Source organism: Chiloscyllium plagiosum, chromosome 33, assembly GCF_004010195.1.
Source record: "Chiloscyllium plagiosum isolate BGI_BamShark_2017 chromosome 33, ASM401019v2, whole genome shotgun sequence".
NCBI classification, from domain to species: Eukaryota; Metazoa; Chordata; class Chondrichthyes; order Orectolobiformes; family Hemiscylliidae; genus Chiloscyllium; species Chiloscyllium plagiosum.
This window is the reverse complement of record NC_057742.1, coordinates 38,254,698-38,272,327: the sequence shown is the minus strand read 5'-3', so window position 1 is coordinate 38,272,327 and position 17,630 is coordinate 38,254,698. Positions and strand designations below refer to the sequence as shown.

Below are 17,630 nucleotides of genomic sequence, written 5' to 3'. Positions count from 1 at the left end.
TGAAGGGGTTCGACTTTTCTGTTTTACAGTTCTATAAGCAGGCACCAGAGGCCCTACTTATTTTAGCCAATTATTTTATCTTCAGGTGAGATACTGTTAACTGAAGGTCAAAAGGCCATTCAAACACAGAGAATCACAAAGGAGTCTGTTACCATCTTTACCACATGACTATACTTCCAGTGGGAAAATGGTTGATTTTACCCTCTCCATCCTGATCTCTGCAACAAATTGCAATGTTCAAGCTGAAGACCTGATAAGTATGTTTGAAGATTTTGAAGGCATCAAGAGGTATGGGGAAAAAGACAGAATACAGCACTGAGATAAAGGATTACCCACGGTGATAGAGGCAAGCTCGAAGCGTTGAATGGCCTACTGGCATGCATGTCTATGATAGGCTTTGACAGTGGACTAGCACTCCAGATTCTGTGAAATTATCCTTTGAAGAGGTCAAACTGTCCCCACATTTAATATACATTCTTAACGTTAAATAACGGCACACATATACACAATTGGCCTAAGGCAAACTTCAGGATGAAGCAGGTGCTTTAGTGTTGGAAAAACAATTTGACAGTCCAGAAGAGGGTGAAGCCTTTTATACCATGTAGGTGTCACATTTGGATAATTCTAACACCCCAAAGCTTCTTAAAGGACATTTGCCATTTCTACGCTTTTGTCAACACAATGTGCTCCAAGGCCAGAGCATTGTCAGTATGAAGTTATAGGGTCTCCCAACAATAAAGAACTTTTATCAAATTTGTAAACATGCATACACAATATAAATTTATTCCATGCTTTTGGGTCATGGCATGTTGAAAATTACAAGACCCAGATTGTACAGATTAGATTAGATTACTTACGTACAGTGTGGAAACAGGCCCTTTGGCCCAACAAGTCCACACCGACCCCCCGAAGTGCAACCACCCAGACCCATTACCCTACATTTACCCCTGCCCCTAACACTACGGGCAATTTAGCATGGCCAATTCACCTAACCTGCACACATTTGGACTGTGGGAGGAAACTGGAGTACCCAGGGGAAACCCACGCAGACACAGGAAGAATTACTGTGTGGAGTTTGCACAGTTGCCTGAGGTGGGAATTGAACCCCGGTTTCTGGCGCTGTGAGGCAGCAGTGCTAACCACTGTGCCACCGTGCCGCCCACAAACAGTTAACTGGGGGTCAGTTAGATCAATTGGCTGAATGGCTGACTTACAAAGCAGAGTGATGCCAATAGTTTGGGTTCAATTCCCACACTGGCTGATCATAATCTCTCCCATTATCTGGGGCATGATGATCCTCATGATAAACCACCAACAGTTGTTTCTCTAATGAGAGAGCAGCCCCATGGTCTGGTAAGACTATGACAACTTTACCATTTACAGGTAACTAGAATTGAAATAGTCATTTCAGTCCAAACTCAATATTCACCCTTAGCACCTCAGGAAATCAAAACCCATCTTGACAGCCTTTAATGATCATTCATAAGTTTTGTCTCCTTCTGTCACATAACCATACCTGAAGTGTTGTTCGAACTGTCACTATTAACTTCAGCCATGATGGAAATTTTCCAATCATTTTAGTGAGGAAGGACACAATTGTGTCCCCATAATCTGGTTTGTGGAACTCTGCTTCATTCAGGCCATCAATTAAGAGGATATAGTCTTCATCTGCAATTTTTCGCTCTGGAAGGAAAATAAAATATATAACTATCAAAATAACAATGGGTTTTCATGTACAAAATTGTTACAAAACTCAAAACACATTTTTGTTACAAAGCATACATTAAAGTTAGCTTTGATTTAATTCAGGAAATGTATCAAAATGGTGGAACATCAAATTATATGCAACTGCCAGGCAGATGAAGAACAGACTGGGAATGAGACTGGTCACTGAATGATCAGGCCACACGTTTCATCTGGAGGCTTAAATCTGGCTGTAATGCTGATTCCTCGATTATTTGCTGACTGAAAGACAAACATGAGTAGACTACTTGACAGTGGAGTTCTGGGCTGTAACCGCTGACACAGATTGGGTATGTCCAAGAAATTCAGTATCAAGATGATATTCCATGGGGATTAGTGTGTGCTGTTTATGGAATTAGCACAAGTTCAAAATCTGTCTATAATACAATGTAAAGCACTGTATTACATCCTACCACATGGTATTACTTGAAAATACAAAAATACTTAAAGTACTTTATTACTCTGGAAAAGCGTTACTTCGAGAGAATAAATAAAACATGAAAATTACATAACATTCGTAGTGAAGATTCCCGATGTAGTACCATTTAGTGAGTCAACAGGCCTCCATCACACAATGGATTCACCAAACATCTTATTTTAACAAAAGGAAATTGATTTCCATTTAAATATCTGTTCAGTGAGGAACACATTTCCTGGCAGAAAAACAGGCTGCAATGCTTCATTGTTGAAATTCCATTTCAGCTTTGGGAATATAGAGTGCTCAAGTGCACTGTATAGAGATCTGGCTGAAACGTTAGCAACTGCCATGGTGTTTCATAACCCTTGCTCCCACCCTTCTTGGCTTGATATTCATTCCATCTTCTTTAACCAGTGAACACAATGTAATTGCATTACCATTTGGCAGAAGTCTTCAAGACTGGAAAAAAATCTCAAAGACATTTCAGGGTATACAATCTGTCACGGAACAGTACCATTTTCATGCAGCATAACTCTGGACCATACAAAATCTAGGAGACAAACTTCCTATTTTTTTTAAAAGGACGACTTTGAAGGAGACAGCTACTTCACTGACCATCAATATAATTTACAGACCATAGATACAACTTTTGAGGAATACCACATATGCTTTATCAGTTTTTCTATCAATTTTATGAACAAAGCAAAGGAGGTAACCAGGTATACCGGAGATCACAGTTGTTATAATTTCTCAACTACTGCAACTTTCTGACAGGGTTCCTTTAAATAATAAGCAACAGATATCTTGTTTTAAGAGAAGTGAAGATAACTATTAGTTCTGTGTTAAAAATCACATAACATCTGGTGAAGGAGCAGCGCTCCAAAAGCTAGTGCTTCCAAATATACCTGTTGGGACTATAATCTGGTGTTATGTGATTTTTAACTTTGTACACCCCAGTCCAACTCCAGCACCTCCAAATCATGACTGTAGCTGTCTGATCATTTTCAAAGACAAAGAGGAAATCATAATATGTTTCAGTACTTATTGCTTGAATAAAATAATAAATTGGCTAAAATCAGGGATTTCTGTCATCAAGCTTAGGCATATAGAGTCATAGAGTCCTATAGCACAGAGACAGGCCTTTTGGCCCAAATTGGTCCATGCCAACCAAAATGTCCATCCATGCTAACCCCATTTCCCGGCACTTGCCTCATATCCATCTAATCCTTTCCTATCCATGTATTTGTCTAACAACCTTTTAAATATTGTTAATGTACCCAACTCAAACACTTCCACTGGCAGCTCATTCCATATGCATACCACCCTCTGCGTAAAACAGTTGCCTCTTAGGTTCCCTTTTAGTTTCCCCTCTAAACTTAAACTGATGCCCTCTAGTCTTTGATTTCCCAACCCTGGGAAAATGACTGAGTACATTCACATGGTCCATGTCTCTCATGGTCTTATACACCTCTAAAGGTTCCCTTTCAGTCTTCTACACTGAAGAAAAAAAGTCCTAGCTTGCCCAACCCCTTCCTATAACTCAAACTCTTGAGTTCAGGCAACATCCTTGCAAATTTCTTTGCATTCTTTCAGTTTAATAACATCCTTCCTACAGCAAGGTGACCAAAACTGAACACAATACTCCAAGTGTGGCCTCACCAACGTCCTGGAAAACTGCAACATAACTTCCCAACTTCTATACTCAATGCGCTGACTGATGAAGGCCCTTGTGCCAAAAGCCTGTCTACCTGTGACTCCAATTTAAGAAAAAGTGAATGTTGACAAATGCATTGTCATTGGAGGTTTTGACCATGTTTGCACAAGTTTTAATTATATTTAATGGTAGGAATTGGTCAAAGTAATTTAATTATTTTAAAAGAAAAGGTGTGTAAAAATGACAGAATTTAAATGGAAATCAAGCCATGGAAATCATCCAAATTTTGTTTTTAAATGGATGAATTACACAATCAAGAGAACATTACTAGAAAGGGAGATAGCGTTTGTAATTTCTGCAGCTGAAATGGAGCATCGATTAGATATAAGCTAAAGATGTACCAATCCCAATGATAAGCTTAAACACACAACCTTAGAACATTCTCCCAGACTAGAAAAATGGTTTATCCATTCTTGTATCAGTCACCTGAAAATTATTTGAGTATATTACAGGCTACCAAATCATGAAGAGTTATAAATTGAACTGCATCTACTAAATTGAGACAGGCACCATATGTCTTAATTTAGTCCAGTACAAGCAGAATAATGAAACTTACAATCCAGCAAGTCTGGATTCAGAGTTGGGTCCTGGAAAAACGACTGTACATATCAATGTAATCAGCCTACCTGGAATTATTCTACAGAATTGTATGTTATTCTGTTTACACTTATTTTTCTTCTTAGGGTTTCTGTCTGGACCACATATTTGTTATGCTACCGTAAGCTTGCTCTAGCCAGAAATCACAGGAAAATTGTAAAATGCTGTGTAATGTTCACTTGCCTTTGCAGGGAGGGATCAGGCGAAATAGCATCTAACACAAACAATGCTTAGGTAAAAGATTTTCAAATGAATCTCAAACCCATCACTGTAAAGTGCCCCAAAGTTAAGTGTCCAGACAATACGTCATAACTAATTCCTAGAGCTTAACTTATATGTAATAAGATTTGACCTACCTTTGCGCAGGTTATCAAGTGGTTCAAGAACTCCTCTTCTAAATGATGCCATGGGGTCTTGAACACAAGAGCGTAAGCTGAGCATACTCTGTAAATGTGGTTCTCGAAGGAGCTGCTCCCTATACGCAACCAATTGGGGTGATCGACAGAGCAGAGCTGCAACATTATGTACAAACTCTGGGACTAAGCAGGTGTAGGCATTGTCTGCTTGGCAATAATGATAAGCTACCACCTGGAAAGAAAAGTTGAATGAGTAGATTCATCTTTATCTAAATCTATAAAATGCCCTTTAGAGTCAATAAAGTCAACAGCAAATGCCAAAAATTTAATCTGGTGGAACTTTATTCTTGGGAAATTCAAATTTTAACAAAATGCTGCAGAACAAATTACAGCTCTTCATTGAATTTGACAGCATTAGACCTGAACTTTAAAAAAAAAGGTTTCTGATTAGCTAAATAGTAATGTTAATGCTTTGAAGTTTTGACAAAACTATGATGCAATTTTGGTTTGATTTTACACATTTGAAATATTACAACTCATCAGGCATCATGTTGATGGTCCTGGCATCAGTAATGATTAAAGTGCAAGTGAAATGTTAAACAAAAGTGGGCAAGTTGTACTGAAGATAACATGTATTGGGACATGAAACAATACTATTCAAAGACAGTTCATTATATATCTTTTAACAGATATCGGGGGGAAAAAAAGTCCCACACCTGGATTCAACCTGAGATCCAATAGGGAAAAGATCAGTGTGACTTACTTCTCAGTGGAGGTACGTGTGATTAATACAAACATCAAGTATCTTTCTAGCTTTGCCAAATCTTTGTGTGTGAGGGAGAGAGAAAGAGAGAAGAGGGAAGGGAGGACAGGGAGTACAGAAAGTGAGTACAATCATGACAGAAGTCACAGGAACAGAGAAAGGGGGTGAAGGATACTAAGATGAATCAGACAGGTTAAGGAGTTCAAAAGATACGAACAGACCCGTTATCATTGGAACAGAAGGTCTATGCAATCACATCATCTGCATCACATCAGAAAGACAGAAAAAAACAATACCTCACATTTATCCAAATTAAACTCCATCTGCCACTCCTCAGCCCATTGACCCAATTGATCAAGATTCAATTTTAATCTTAGATAACATCTGAGAGAGGTACATTACTTGAGAAGATTCTGAGAAATACGATACACATTCATTTGGAAAGACAGGGCTTGATTAGGAATAGTCAGCCTGGTTTTATAAGTGGGAGATGATGCCTCACAAATTTGTTAGAGTTCTTTGATGAAGTGACCAGGAAGGTTCATGAGGGCAGTACGGTGGACACAGTCTATATAGATTTCAGTAAGGCCTTTGATAAAGATTCCATGCAACCTAACCTTCCACATGGTGGACTGCTGTGGAAGGTTAGGTTGCATGGAATCCAGGGCAAGCTGGCAAACTGGATACACAATTGGTTTGATGGGAGAAAGTGGAGCATAATAGTGGAAAGACCTTGTTGGACTGGAGGCTAGTGACTAATGGAGTGCCTTAGGAGTCGGTGCTGGGTTTGTTATCTATGTCAATTATTTGGAAGAGAATGTACAAGGCATGAGTATTAAGTTTGCTGATGACACTAAAATAGAGTGTATCAAGGACAGTGAAGAAGGTTATCAGAAATTAGATTAGATTAGATTAGATTACAGTGTGGAAACAGGCCCTTCGGCCCAACAAGTCCACACCGACCCGCCGAAGCGCAACCCACCCATTCCCCTACACTTACCACATACCTAACACTACGGACAATTTAGCATGGCCAATTCACCTGACCTACACATCTTTGGACTGTGGGAGGAAACCGGAGCACCCGGAGGAAACCCACGCAGACACGGGGAGAACGTGCAAACTCCACACAGTCAGTTGCCTGAGGCGGGAATTGAACCCGGGTCTCTGGCGCTGTGAGGCAGCAGTGCTAACCACTGTGCCACCGTGCCGCCCCAAATTACAGCAGGACATTGATCAGCTGGGGCAGTGGGCCGAGAAATGGCAAACGAAGTTTAATATAGATAAGTGTGATGTCTGGTATTTTGTAAAGTCATGTTAAGGTAGGAGTTTCATGGTGAATGGTATGGCCTAAAGAAGTGTAGTGGAACAGACGGACCCTGGAGTTCAGGTGTACGGTTCTCTGAAGTTGGAGTCACAGGTAGACAGGGGAGCGAAGAAGGCTTTTGACACACTGGCCTTCATCAGTCATGGCACTGAGTATAGAAGTTGGGAAATTATGTTGCAGTTGCATTGGACATTGGCGAGGCCACACTTGAAGTATTGTGTTCAGTTTTGGTTAGCTTGGAAGCATGTTATTAAACTGGAAAACTGCAGAAGAAATTTAAAAGAATGTTGCCAGGACTCAATGGTTTGTGTTATAGGGAGAGGTTGGACAAGCTAGGACTTTTTCTTTAGAGTGTAGGAGACTGATGGGGGATGTTATAGTAGTGTATAAAATCATGAGAGGCATGGATAGGGTGAATGCATTCAGTCTTTTTTCCCCAGGGTTGGGAAATCAAGGATTAGAGGAAATTAGTTTAAGGTTAGAGGGGAAAGAACCAAAGGGAACCTGAGGGGCAACCTTTTTTACACAGAGGGTGGTACACATACGGAATAAGCTGCAGTGGAAGTGATTGAAGCGTGTGCATTAACAACATTTAAAAGGCATTTGGAACACACCATGGATCGGAACAGATAAGAAGGATATGAGGCAAATGCAGGGAAATGGGGTTAGCGTGGATGGACATTTAGGTCAGCATGCACCAGTTTGGGCCAATGAACCTGTCTCTATGCTGTAGGACTCTGTGACTCTATAACCTTCTTCAATGTCCACTATACCACCAATTTGGTGTCACCTACAAACATACTAACCATGCTTCCTATATTCTCATCCAAATTGTTTACATAATTGACAAACAACAGTGGAACCAGTACTGATCCCTGCGCAACACCACTGATTAAAGACCTCCAGTTGAAAAAACAACCCTCCACTATTACCCTCTGTCTCCTACCATAAAGCCAATTTTGCATCCAATTAGCAAGCTCACCCTGAATTAGTTTACCACGTGGAACCCTATCAAAGGCTTTACTAAAGTCCAAGTAAACAACATCTACCACTCTACTCTCATCAATCTTTTTGGTTACTTCCTCAAAAAAACTCAATCAAGTTTGTGAGATAATATTTCTCTCACACGAAACCATGCCTAATTCTCCTTGCCTCTCCAATTACATATAAATCCTATCTTTCAGAATCACCTCCTACAACTTGGCGACCATCAATGTCAGAGTCTACAGTTCCAAGGCTTCTCCTTACAATCTTTCTTAAAGAAAAGCACAACTTGAGCCACATTGATCCAAATATTTGAGTGATTACCATAATTAAAGATTTAACAACATAAAAGTATCTATAGTATAAATATCTTTTCTTATCTTACTTCAGTGTAAATAGTCTTTTCAAATAATTGCTGGATGACTCACTCATTGACAATTATAAAAGAATTCTGATTGAACCCAATACAGTCTGGAGTCAGCCCTGATTTTCAGCTTTGTTTGTAATTTAATGATAGAAATAAAAGATGCATTGGTACTCGGCAACAAGCATAAAATTAGTCTCGGCAATACGATAAAACAGCGAAAAGGACTTTGAGTTGATGAGAGGGTGCTTTAATATTGATGCTGTGTGGGTTTCCTTAGAAAATTGTCTTCAATTCATCCTTTTTGTTACTTTTGGACCCAGGATTCTGCCCTTGAATTTTAAACCAAAGCAATGAGTTCATTAAGACTTCGCTTTTATTCAGAATAGAAAAATTACTTCCGCAGCCTGTACTGAAAGCTATGTTAAACATACAATTGGCAGTCAGAGAATGAACAATAATACAAAAAAGGCATTTTATAAATGATTCATTTCACATTCTAGCTGGCAAAGATATGAGACAGGAATCAGACATGCTACTCTCTAGCGTGCCAGCAGGTGGTGTTTAATAATGAATTGTTTATTGATTTGGTCTCCTAAAGATGAAGAACAGAGAACAGGCTAGAGGTACAAATTCACAATTTATCAGTCTGCAGTTCAACAGACAGGATTCTTATGATGGTACTGTAGTGTCTCTCTTTTGGACCAGAAAGCCCAAATTCAAATCCCACTTGTTCTGAACAGGTTGATTAAAAAAAAAATCTGCAATATACTATATAGTACATTACACACTTCTCAATAATTAACTTCATGAAAATAAATAGTTGTCAGAAGCAGAGAAGATGTCTTTGAATATCATCTAGAGAAACAGGAGCTTTTGCTGAATATAAACAATGTAAATTTGTACAAGGTTTCTCCCTCTCCTTCCGTGTATCAGGAGTTTAAAAAGGCATTTCTTGATATAGTGGATTGCCCATTCTGCTCAAGTTTGGGGATAAATTTATTAATCAAAATTAAAGATGCACCATTTTGTAAACAGCAACAACAAAAAGTTATACAATACAAATGGAAATATAACAGACTAGCAACTAAAGTAAGTTTATAAACTTGAATAAAGACTTCAATTGGTAAAGCAAGTTTTAATTAACAATGATAGTTATTAACCCTCACCACTGTTAACAGTTTTCCTCTATTTATACTGTATTCTTCATATGCACATACTAAACATGGACAGAGTAGGCCATACTTGAGCCTGCTCTGGCATTCAATTAGATCATGACACATCTGCTTGTTTTGAATTCCACATCTTCATTTGTTCTCAATAACTTTATCCCAACAAGAATCTATTGACTTGCATCTTAAAAATATTCAAATACCTCTCTTTCACCACCTTCTGAGGCAGAGAATTCTGAAGTCACACAGGACAGAAAATTTATTTTCACCACTACCCTAACGGCCATCCCTAAATTTTAAACAATAATCTTGGTTCCAGGTATAGCCATGAGAGGAAACACCCTTTCCATGTCCAGCCTGTCAAAATCTTACAGGTTATTATACAATTCAATCAAGTCACCTCTTACTTTTCTAAACTCCAATAAAAACAAGTCCAAGCTGTACAACCTATCCTCACAAGTCAACCTGTGATTCCAGGTGCCAGTCCAATAAACCTCCTCTGAATCATTTCTATTGCACTTACGTTCTCTTTAAATAAGGAGAACAAAATGGCACATGTCAGAGTGTTGCGATGCTGCAACTAAAATCCTTATATTTTCTAATCATCAATCAAACAGGCTTTGCACACATTGGTATTTTAAAGCCCCCGCCGCTTACCCTGACAAGCAGATCTAGTCCCATATCCATCCAGATGCCCTTTAAATGTTGTACCAGTCTCCACTACTTCCTCTGGCAACTCATTCCATACACACACCACACCTTGCGTGAAGACGTTGCCCCTTAGGCCCCTTTTAAAATTTCCCCCCTCACCCTAAACCTATGCCCTCTAGTTCTGAACTCCCCCACCCTAGGGGAAAGACCTTGTCTATTTAACCTATCCATGCCCTCATGATTTTATAAACCTCTATAAGGTCACCCCTCAGCCTCTGACTCTCCAGGGAAAACAGCCCCAGCCTATTCAGCCTCTCCATACAGTTCAAACTAACCAGATCTGCCAATATCTTTGTTAATCTTTTATGTTTTGCAACATCCTTCCAATAGGAGGGAGACCAGAATTGCACACAATATTCCAAAAGTGGCCTCACTAATGTCCTGTACAGCCGCAACATGACCTTCCAATTCCTATACTCAATATTCTGACCAACAAAGGAAAGCATATTAAACGCCCCCTTCACTATCTTATCTACCTGCAACTCCACTTTCAAGGAAGTATGAACCCGCATTCCAAGGTCTCTTTGTTCAGCAACACTCCACAGGACCTTACCACTAAGTGTATAAGTCCTACCCTGACTTGCCTTTCCAAAATGCAACACCTCACATTTAGCTAGATTAAATTCCAACTGCCACTCCTTGGCCCATTGACCCATCTAATCAAGATGCCATTGTGCTCTTGAGGTAACCTTCTTCACTGACCACTTCACATCCAATTTTGGTATCATCTGCATTCTTTCTAACTACACCTCCTACGATCACATCTAAATCATTTAAATAAATGATGAAAAGCAGTTGACCCAGCACCGAATATTGTGGCGCTCCACTGGTCACAGGCCTCTAGTCTGAAAGGCAACCTTCCACCACCACCCTCTGTCTTCTATCTTTGAGCTAGTTCTGAATCCAAATAGCTAGTTCTCACTATATTACATGCGATCTAACTTGCTAACCAGTCTCCCATGGGGAACCTTGTTGAACAGCTTACTGAAGTCCATATAGATTACGTCAACCACTCTGCCCTCATGAGTCCTCTTCATTACTTCAAAAAACTCAATCAAGTTAGTAAGACATGATTTCCCATGCACAAAGCCATGTTGACTATCCCTGACCTCAGGATTCTCTCCCACAACATGCCCACGACAGATGTCAGGCTCACCAGTCTGTGGTTCCCTGGCTTTTCCTTACCACCTTTCTCAAAAAGCGGCACCACATTAGCCAACCTTCAGTCTTCCAGCACCTCACCTGTGACTTTCATTGATACAAATATCTCAGCAAGGGGCCCAGCAATTATTTCCCTAGCTTCCCAGAGAGTTCTAGGGTACACCATCAGGTCCTAGGAATTCATCCACCTTTATGTATTTTAAGACATCCAGTACCACCTCCTCTGTAATATGGACATTTTTCAAATGTCACGGTCTATTTCTCCACATTGTATATCTTCCATATCCTTCTCCACCATAAACCACTGAAGCAAAATACTAGTTTAGTATCTTCCCTATATCCTGAAATTCCACAAGTAGGCTTACTTGCCTCTTTGAGGGGTCCAATTCTCTCCTGAGTTAACCTTTTGTTCTTAACGAATTTATAGAATCCCTTTGGATTCTTCTTAACCCTATTTGCCAAAGGTATCTCATGTCCCATTTCTGCCCTCGTGATTTCTCTCTTAAGTAAAGTCCAACTGCCTTCTAAGGATTCAATCTCAATTTCTCTACTCCAGCATTCTCAACACCTACCAGTTTTGTCTTTCACCCAAATAGGAATATACTGTCTCGGGACTCTCGTTATCTCATTTTTGAAGGCATTCAATTTTCCAGCCGTTCCTTTACCTGCGAACATCTGTACCCAATTAACTTTTGAAAGTTCTTGCCTAATACTGCCAAAATTGACCTTCCCCCAATTTAGAACTTCAACTTTTAGATCTGGTCTATCTTTTTCCATCCCTATTTTAAAACTAATAGAAATATGGTTGCTGGCCCCAAAGTGATCCCTCACTGACACCTCAGTCACTTGTCCTGCCTTATTTCCCAAAGTTAAAAGTCACACTACACCAGGTTATAGTCCAAAAGATTTATGTGCAAGTCGAGACTGTGTTGCTAGAAAAGCACAGCAAGTCTGGCAGCATACGAGGAGCAGGGGAATCGACGTTTCAGGATGGAGCCCTTCATGCCTGAAACGTCGATTCTCCTGCTCCTCGGATGCTGCCTGACCTGCTGTGCTGTTCCAGCAGCACACACTTGACTCTGATCGCCAGCATCTGCACACCTCACTTTCTCCCAGGTTTATTTGGAAGCACTGGCTTTCGGAGTGCTGCTCCTTCATCAGGTGGTTGTGCCCAAATAAACCTGTTGGGCTATTGTTGTGTGATTTTTAATGTTATACAGCCCAGTACAACACTGGCACCCCAAATCATTATTTCCCAAGAGTAGGTCAAGTTTTGCAGCTTCTCTAGGTAGGTACATCCACGTACTAAATCAAAAATTTTCTTGTACACACCGAACAAATTCCTCTCCATCTAACCCTTAACATTATGGCAGTCCCAGTCTATGTTTGGAAAGTTAAAATCTCCTACCATAATCACTCTATTTTATTCTTACAGATAACCAAGACCTCCTTACAAATTTGTTTCTCAATTTCCCACTGACTATTGGGGAAGGGGGAGGTCTATAATACAGTCCCAATGAGTTGATTATCCCTTTCTTATTTCTCAGTTCCACCCAAATAACTTCCCTGGATGTATTTCCAGGAATATCCTCCCTAAGTACAGCTGTAATGCTGCCCCTTATCTAAAACACCACTCCCCATCCTCTCTTGCCCCCCTTTCTATCCTTCCGATAGCATTTCTATCCTGGAACATTACTTTGCCAGTCCTGTCCATCCTTGAGCCATGTCTCTATAATTGCTATGATATCCCAGTCCCATGTTCCTAACTATGCTGAGTTCATATGCCTTCCCTATTAAGCCTCTTCCATTGAAATAAATGCAGTCTATCAGTCCTGCCTCATTCTCTGCTTTGTTCCTGCCTGCCCTGACTGTTTGACTCTGTCCTTTTCCCAACTAAGATTGATCTTTTTCCTCACTATCTCCCTGGGTCTCACCCCCGTACCTTACAAGTTTAAATCCTCCCGAGCAGCTTTAGCAAATCTGCCTGCCAGTATATTAGTCCTCTTTCAATTCAGGTGCAGCCGGTCCTTCTTATATAGGGCACTTCAACCTCAGAAGAGCTTCTAATGATCCAAAAATATAAACCTTTCTCCCCTACACTAGCCCCTTAGCTGTGCATTCATCTGCTCTATCCTCCTATTCCTACTCTCACTAGCTCACAGCACTGGGAGTAATCCAGATATTACTAAGATCTCCTTGTTAAATTCTGTCTAACTTACTATATTATCCCTTCAGAATTCCATCCTTTTCCCTTCCTATGTCATTAGTTCCAATATGCACAATGACCTCCTGCTGATCCCTCTTCCCTTTGAGAACATTCTGCACTCTTTCCGAGATATCTTGATTCTGACACCAGTTAGGCAACACACCAATCTAATTTCTTGCTGCTGGCCACAGAAACATCTGTCTGTCCTTCTGAATAGAGAGTCCCCTATCTACCCTCCCCTGTTACATTTGAGCAGTCTCGGTACCAGAAATTTGGCTGTTCATGGTACATTCCCCTGACAGTCCATTGCTCCCAACATTTTCCAAAACAGCATACTTGCTTGAGGTGGGGATATCCACAGGAGACTCCTATACTACTTGCTTCCCTCTCCTACCTTTCCTGGAAGTAACCCATCTACCTGACTGTATCTGAGGTTTCTCTCCCTCCCTCTAACTGCTATCCATCACACCCGCAGCTCCTGTAAATTCCTCACTGGACCAGCAGTTGGAGGCAACCGATCCATGTGATCCGATAGGATTCACAACTAAAGACACTTCCTGCAGATATAATCATCAGTAACATAGAAACTCTCCCTCATCTCTCACATCCAACAGGAAGAGCACAGTACTCTACTAAAGGCCATCTTTGCACCTTAGCAAATTACAGACCCAGAAAGTAATACTGGCTAACTGCTCTAAAAACACAGCTCCAGGTTAACTTAGTACCTATCTTTTATATTTTTAAACTTTAATCAAGAGACAGACCTCAATAAAACATATACTCAAAAATATCTATTTTATTCACAGATTTACAGCAAGGTTACACTTAAAATCTATGCACTTAGCTTCCCCTGTGCAATGAGCTCTCCCACACAGATTACCCCAAGGTCAGCTGTGAATTTTACTTCTGTTAATTTTTTCTAGATGCACTCCAATGCCCAGAGATGCTTGAACTCAAACAGAAAAGGCAATAGTTGTGCAGATAGGTTTCTTTCTCTGACCATGTGGTCTCTATTTTTGTCTGCCTTCCTCCATTTTAAAGGGCCGTTGTTTTCTCCCCTAAAGTTCCAAAACACTGCAACGGCTTATAAAACAGTAATTTCTACTCCTTAAATACGAGGAAATCACCTCCAATACCTAAAATACTTCAAAAACGAGCAGCTCTTACAGCCACAATTTCTTCTTGTCCTCTATCTTGGAAAGCCCATGAGTCTCTGAAATTTGTTCTCTATCATTTGGCTCGGTAAATGTTACTGAGAAATTGTGTGCATACTGCACATAATTAGACAACAAATCTGTTGTAAGATATCAAAAGCCACTAAATTCTAGAGGGTGGAATAAGATTAAGCCTTTTTTTATTAACTTATTAAGGTAGAATTTCTGTATATAACTGTGAGATTTGTATGTATGTGTTTAACTGTCACACTACACATTAGGAATTACAGTTCCTATGAAAATGGGAGATGAGTCAAATTTCATTTAATCAACAAAATAGAAGGTATAATGTATACAATGCTTTTTAAAAGTGAAATCTGTAGAAAGATGCAGGAAAGATTTACAAGAGTTACTTCATGGATGATAGCCTTCACTTACAAGGATAGATTGGAGATACAGAGCTTCTTCTCCTGGATGATGTTTGAGAGAAAAGATTTCAAATATGTGTTCAAAATCATGAGGTGTTTAATCAGAGTAGCTATGAGAGAAATTGCTGTCCTGGGCTGAAGGGTCAAGAATTAATGGATACAGATTTAAAGTGACACAAGGTTAGCACTGCTGCCTCACAGCGTCAGGGACCCGGGTTCGATTTCCGCCTCAGGCAACTGTCTGTGTGGAGTTTGCACATTCTCCCCGTGTCTGCGTGGGTTTCTTCCGGGTGCTTCGGTTTCCTCCCACAGTCCAAAGATGTGCAGGTTAGGTGAATTGGCCATGCTAAATTGCCCATAGTGTTAGGTGCATTATTTGGGGGAAATGGGTCTGGGTGGGTTGCTCTTCGGAGGGTCGGTTTGTACTTGTTGGGCCGAAGGGCCTGTTTCCACACTGTAGGGAATCTAATCTAAACAAAGTTCTGCCAAAGGAGTTTAAGTAATCTCCAATTGCAATAACTGCAGAACAAATGAGAGACACAAAATCTCTCTCACAAAACCTATTCTACTCAATGAGTGTACCTGTGCAAATAACTTTAACTATTCAATTAGAGAAACTACTGCAACTGTTTGATTTGATTTCAAGGGTTAACCTCTTCATTTCAGCAAGAAGGAACTGCAACATCAAGTTGAAATTTATTGGTACCTATTCCTAATATTTATTTGTCTTATCCATATTTGCTTTAACCTTGTATCTGTAGTCTTTTTTGTTAGCAACTCTCTCTCTCTTTATTCTTTGGGAACCTTCTGCAGGACTTCAATTGACCATTATTTAACTCGTTTAAACCAAATCTTAAACGCTGGTCAGCTTCAATTTGAATCCTCACAAATGAAAGGCTAAGTTAGCTGTTGACATCGTGGCTGTGAATAGATGCCAATCCCTCAAAACAGTTTTTACTTATGAATTCCTCAATGGTTTAACCCACCTCCTTTCACTTCAGTCCCTCAACCATACTGCCTTGCTCTTCCTCTCCCATGCTAGTCATGGGAACCACCTTCCCTTGTCCCACCTCATCCTTAGATTAGATCACATGATTAGATTACATTAGTGTGGAAACAGGTCCTTTGGCCCAACAAGTCCACATCGACCCGCCGAAGCGCAACCCACCCATATCCCTATATTTACCCCTTACCTAACACTACGGGCAATTTAGCATGGCCAATTCACCTGACCTGCACATCTTTGGACTGTGGGAGGAAACCGGAGCACCCGGAGGAAACCCATGAAGACGCGGGGAGAACGTGCAAAGTCCACACAGTCAGTCGCCTGAGGCGGGAATTGAACCCGGGTCTCTGGCGCTGTGAGGCAGCAGTGCTAACCACTGCCCACCTTGGAATACTGTCCTATGTCTCTTTGCCTTCTTTCTTCCCTTCTGAGTTTTAAAGACTCATTTTTCATTGTGCACAATATCCTAAATCTTTTATTAATGCTCACTATCTGATTGTCCTCTGCCAAAAACCTTGAGATCATTTAGTTATTGTGTGGTCATTCATTATTGGTATGTAGTTTCTCATTGCTAATATCCCAAAAGATCTTTGTTTTACTTTGCAAATCTGGCTCGTCGGTTTAGAGTTACCCAGCTCTGTATGGCTGGGAGGTCATCGATGAAGTGATTTCAGTAAGATGCTTCTCATGGATATGGTTCAGTTGCTCTAAGATGATAAGTCACTGATGTTTAATAATGCAAGCAAAAAAACAGGTCAGTTTAAATTTACTTTATTTCACTGCTCCTGATTAAAACAGCATTTCATAATTAAACTTTACGTGTACTGTACTTCAGATAATTAGATGCTGGTCTGACATTATAGAGCGATTAATTTCTGAACTACAAATGTCTTCAAGCATTTCGTGGAAGTTATTTAAAAAATTAAAATTTGTTCTGTTTCTATTTTTAAATAAAGTGCATCATCAAAATATTTTAAATTAGGCCATCTATAACTGTGAAAAATTATCAAATTCAAAGAGTAAAAGCAGCCATTCTCCGAGTTCTTTTAAAATATAATACACAGATATGATAATGAATTCCTCGCTTGTTTACAAGAACAACTTGCATTTTGTGTAGAGCATTTAACTTAATAAGCATTTCGAGGCATTTCACAAGAGTTAGAAGAAGCAGATTTTGGTGAAGAGATATAGGGACAAGTAACAAAATGCTGGGTCAAAAAGCATCTTAAAGGAGTAACGTGAAGTAGAGAGGCAGAGGCAGATATGACAGGGTCCGAATACGAACGAGAGGGACCGTATTATTGACGAGGAGAGTGTGAAACAGACTGGTAAGCTAGAGGAGATACTGTTAGGAAGGAAGATGTGTTGGACATTTTGAACAACTTGAGGATAGACAAGTCCCCCGGGCCTGACGGGATATATCCTAGGATTATGTGGGAAGCAAGAGAAGAAATTGCAGTACCGTTGGCAATGATCTTTTCGTCTTCACTGTCAACGGGGGTGGTACCAGGGGACTGGAGAGTGGC

The 17,630-nt window shown here is 40.2% G+C and overlaps 1 protein-coding gene across 17 annotated transcripts in view; it reads right to left on the bottom strand.

The window, feature by feature from the left end:
* LOC122540026 (protein TANC2) overlaps positions 1 to 17,630 on the bottom strand; it is a 1,063,581-nt gene that overhangs the window by 194,115 nt on the left and 851,836 nt on the right. For all 17 annotated transcript variants that reach the window (XM_043675319.1, XM_043675327.1, XM_043675320.1 and 14 more), the window contains 2 exons: positions 4,829 to 5,060; positions 1,517 to 1,683 (listed from right to left, as the gene is read on the bottom strand). In XM_043675319.1, the coding sequence (XP_043531254.1) occupies positions 1,517 to 1,683; positions 4,829 to 5,060 (399 nt within the window). The remainder of the gene's footprint in view (positions 1 to 1,516; positions 1,684 to 4,828; positions 5,061 to 17,630) is intronic.